The 2,706-nt window shown below is 38.2% G+C and overlaps 1 protein-coding gene across 1 annotated transcript in view; it reads left to right on the top strand.

Moving 5' to 3' along the window:
- The first annotated feature begins 2,061 nt into the window (after positions 1–2,061).
- Positions 2,062–2,706, top strand: part of LOC122092898 (stearoyl-[acyl-carrier-protein] 9-desaturase 1, chloroplastic-like) — a 16,878-nt gene continuing 16,233 nt past the window's right edge. Inside the window, exon 1 of the mRNA XM_042663201.1 lies at positions 2,062–2,679. Coding sequence (XP_042519135.1) covers positions 2,062–2,679 — 618 coding nt within the window. The remainder of the gene's footprint in view (positions 2,680–2,706) is intronic.

The following is a 2,706-nucleotide window of genomic DNA, read 5'->3' as shown; positions in this document are numbered from 1 at the left end:
AGAGGTCTCAAGATATGTAGAACAAAGATGGAATATATGATGTGTAATTTCAATCGATTATGAATTGATAGTGAGAGAGTGAAAGTTGAGGAAAGAGAGATCCCATAAAGTGATTGTTTCAGATATATGGGATATACGTTAAACAAATAAGGTGAGATTGATGATGATGTTTCCCACAGAATCAAAGGAGGATGGATGAAATGAAGAGGGGAGTCTGAAGTGTTATGTGATCGACATATTCCTCTAAAGCTTAAGGGAAAATTCTACAGGACACCCATAAGACCAGCTATGATATATGGTATAGAATGTTAGGCAGTAAGGAAGCGTAACATAGATAAGTTGAGTGTGACTGAGATGATGATGTCGAGATGGATGTACGGCAAAACCCTAAGAGATAGAATAAGAAATGAATAGGTTAAAACTGATTTAGGAGTTGCCCCAATTCAGGATAAGCTCAGAGAATGTCGGTTATGATGGTTTTGGGCATGTCCAAATGAGGCCTTTGGATGCCTCAGTATGGAGGAGTGATCAGATGTAGATGAATAGAGCTAAAAGGGCTAGGGGCAGGCAAAAAATCATTGATGACTTAGTTAGAAGAGACATGCAAAAGTTAAGTCTTCACCCAATTATGGCATCTAACAGGAGCTACCTAGAAGGCTAAGATCTGAGTTGCCAATTGTTCATGAATAAGATGTCCCAAAATAATTTTTTTTTCAATACTCGCGAATCCATGTAGTCGACATCATTTAGTTGGAACAAGACTAAGCTTTGTTGTTGTTGTTGGTAATGGTGGTTTCTTCTTACTGATGATAATGTCAAAAGTGGAATAGTCTTAAATTTCAAGATGTGACCTTGTATCCTCTCTTCTTTTTTTTTTCCATATATTTTGTTCTGATCTTTTAGCAAAAACAAAATGAAAGGGTGATAAATAAAACTGAAGTCCCAGATTAGTTATATGAATACTTCACTTGGTTAAACACTAACTCCCCATGTTGTTTGTGCCGGCATTGGACTTACTTGACGTTTAACACAAATACCAAATTGATAATGTAAGAATTCCATCAAAACCTATGAGTTAGTATCAATTTATTTTTAATACAGTATAAATAAACTGTAATAAAAAAACTATTGTGTTTTTAAGAAATTTGCCTAAACAAGATTATTTGAGATGAATTTCTAGCTCAATGACAAGCAATTAGACAATTAAATTCTAATATAAATACAGGAAAGGTCGTTAATGCACCATAAACCCTCATCTCCCATCCAATGATTATGTAGTGTATGACCACACAAAAATTCTTTTGCTTTGTGTTAAATAAAAATTACAAAAAATTTTCATTTTCATTTGATTTAATTTAACTTCTGATCTTCTTTTTATTTCTCTTGAAAAAAAAAACGACTACATGACAACATGACAGCATGCCTAATCTGTCTTATAGTCTTACTCACCCATCACGTGTTTCACAAAAGGGACACATGCTAAGCATGCCAATTCTGACTTTTCTGTTCTTCCATTAAATAGGCTGACCAAATATGGACAGTATTTGTCCGACACTGATTTGGTCTATTTACAACTCTACTATATGTACGTTGTTGGCTACCCTACCTTGTAATATTTTACTTTAAATGAGAAAACACCAAACCGTATAATAAATCTGGGAGAGGGACTGACACAGTGAAGTCTTATGTTAATAGCACCATACGTTTATGGCTTTTGATTCATATTGAATTCATATCATTAAATAAGGAGATGGATAACTCATTGGCAAAGACCAACACCCTACAATTAAGTTCTGAATGATTTCAATTTAACCTTAGGGCCAACCTATACGAAAAGGAAAATAAATATAAAAGGAGAATATGGTCATTTCCTTGATGACAAAATTGGTAGACTGGTATCATGAAATAAAGATTTCAAATGGCAAAATCTGTAATTTACCATAAAACCATGGTTGAATATTACCATAGAATCTTATAAATAGAGGCTCCTCCCTCCCTCCCTAATATCTCTCCCAAACTGTATACACACACATTCCAAGCAAACAAACTCTCCACGGGAAAATGCAGCAAGCATTGACCTTTAGCAATACACAGCACATCTCCATCCCCAGAGGAAACGGCCGGAATCTATCGCATCATCATGTAAGAACCCCAGCAACCGCTTCCAAATTCTGGAGAAAATCAGTCACAGCTATGGCATCACCAACACGCTCATGTGAGATAGTAACACACTCGATGCCACCGGAGAAGATAGAGGTGTTCAAATCGCTTGATAAGTGGGCCACAAAAACCATCCTACCGATGCTAAAGCCAGTAGAGCAATCTTGGCAGCCACATGATTTCTTGCCTGACTCCACACAGCCGTCCGATTTATTCATGGACCAAGTCAGGGCCCTACGTGAACAAACCTCTGGATTGCCTGACGATTACTTGGTGGCACTGGTCGGTGACATGATCACTGAAGAGGCGCTGCCTACATACATGTCCATGCTGAACCGGTTTGATGGGGTTGAGGATGAGACCGGGGCGAGCTCAGACCCTTGGTCTGTTTGGACCCGGTGTTGGACCGCTGAAGAGAACCGGCACGGGGATCTGCTCAAGACGTACCTTTACTTGTCTGGACGCGTCAACATGCCTACGATCGAGCACACTATTCAGTACCTCATCGGTGCTGGCATGGTAAATTCCAAGAGTTCCCACAAAGAA

The sequence above is a fragment of the Macadamia integrifolia genome, chromosome 11 (assembly GCF_013358625.1).
Source record: "Macadamia integrifolia cultivar HAES 741 chromosome 11, SCU_Mint_v3, whole genome shotgun sequence".
Classification (NCBI taxonomy): Eukaryota; Viridiplantae; Streptophyta; class Magnoliopsida; order Proteales; family Proteaceae; genus Macadamia; species Macadamia integrifolia.
This window is presented reverse-complemented; position numbering and strand designations above follow the sequence as displayed.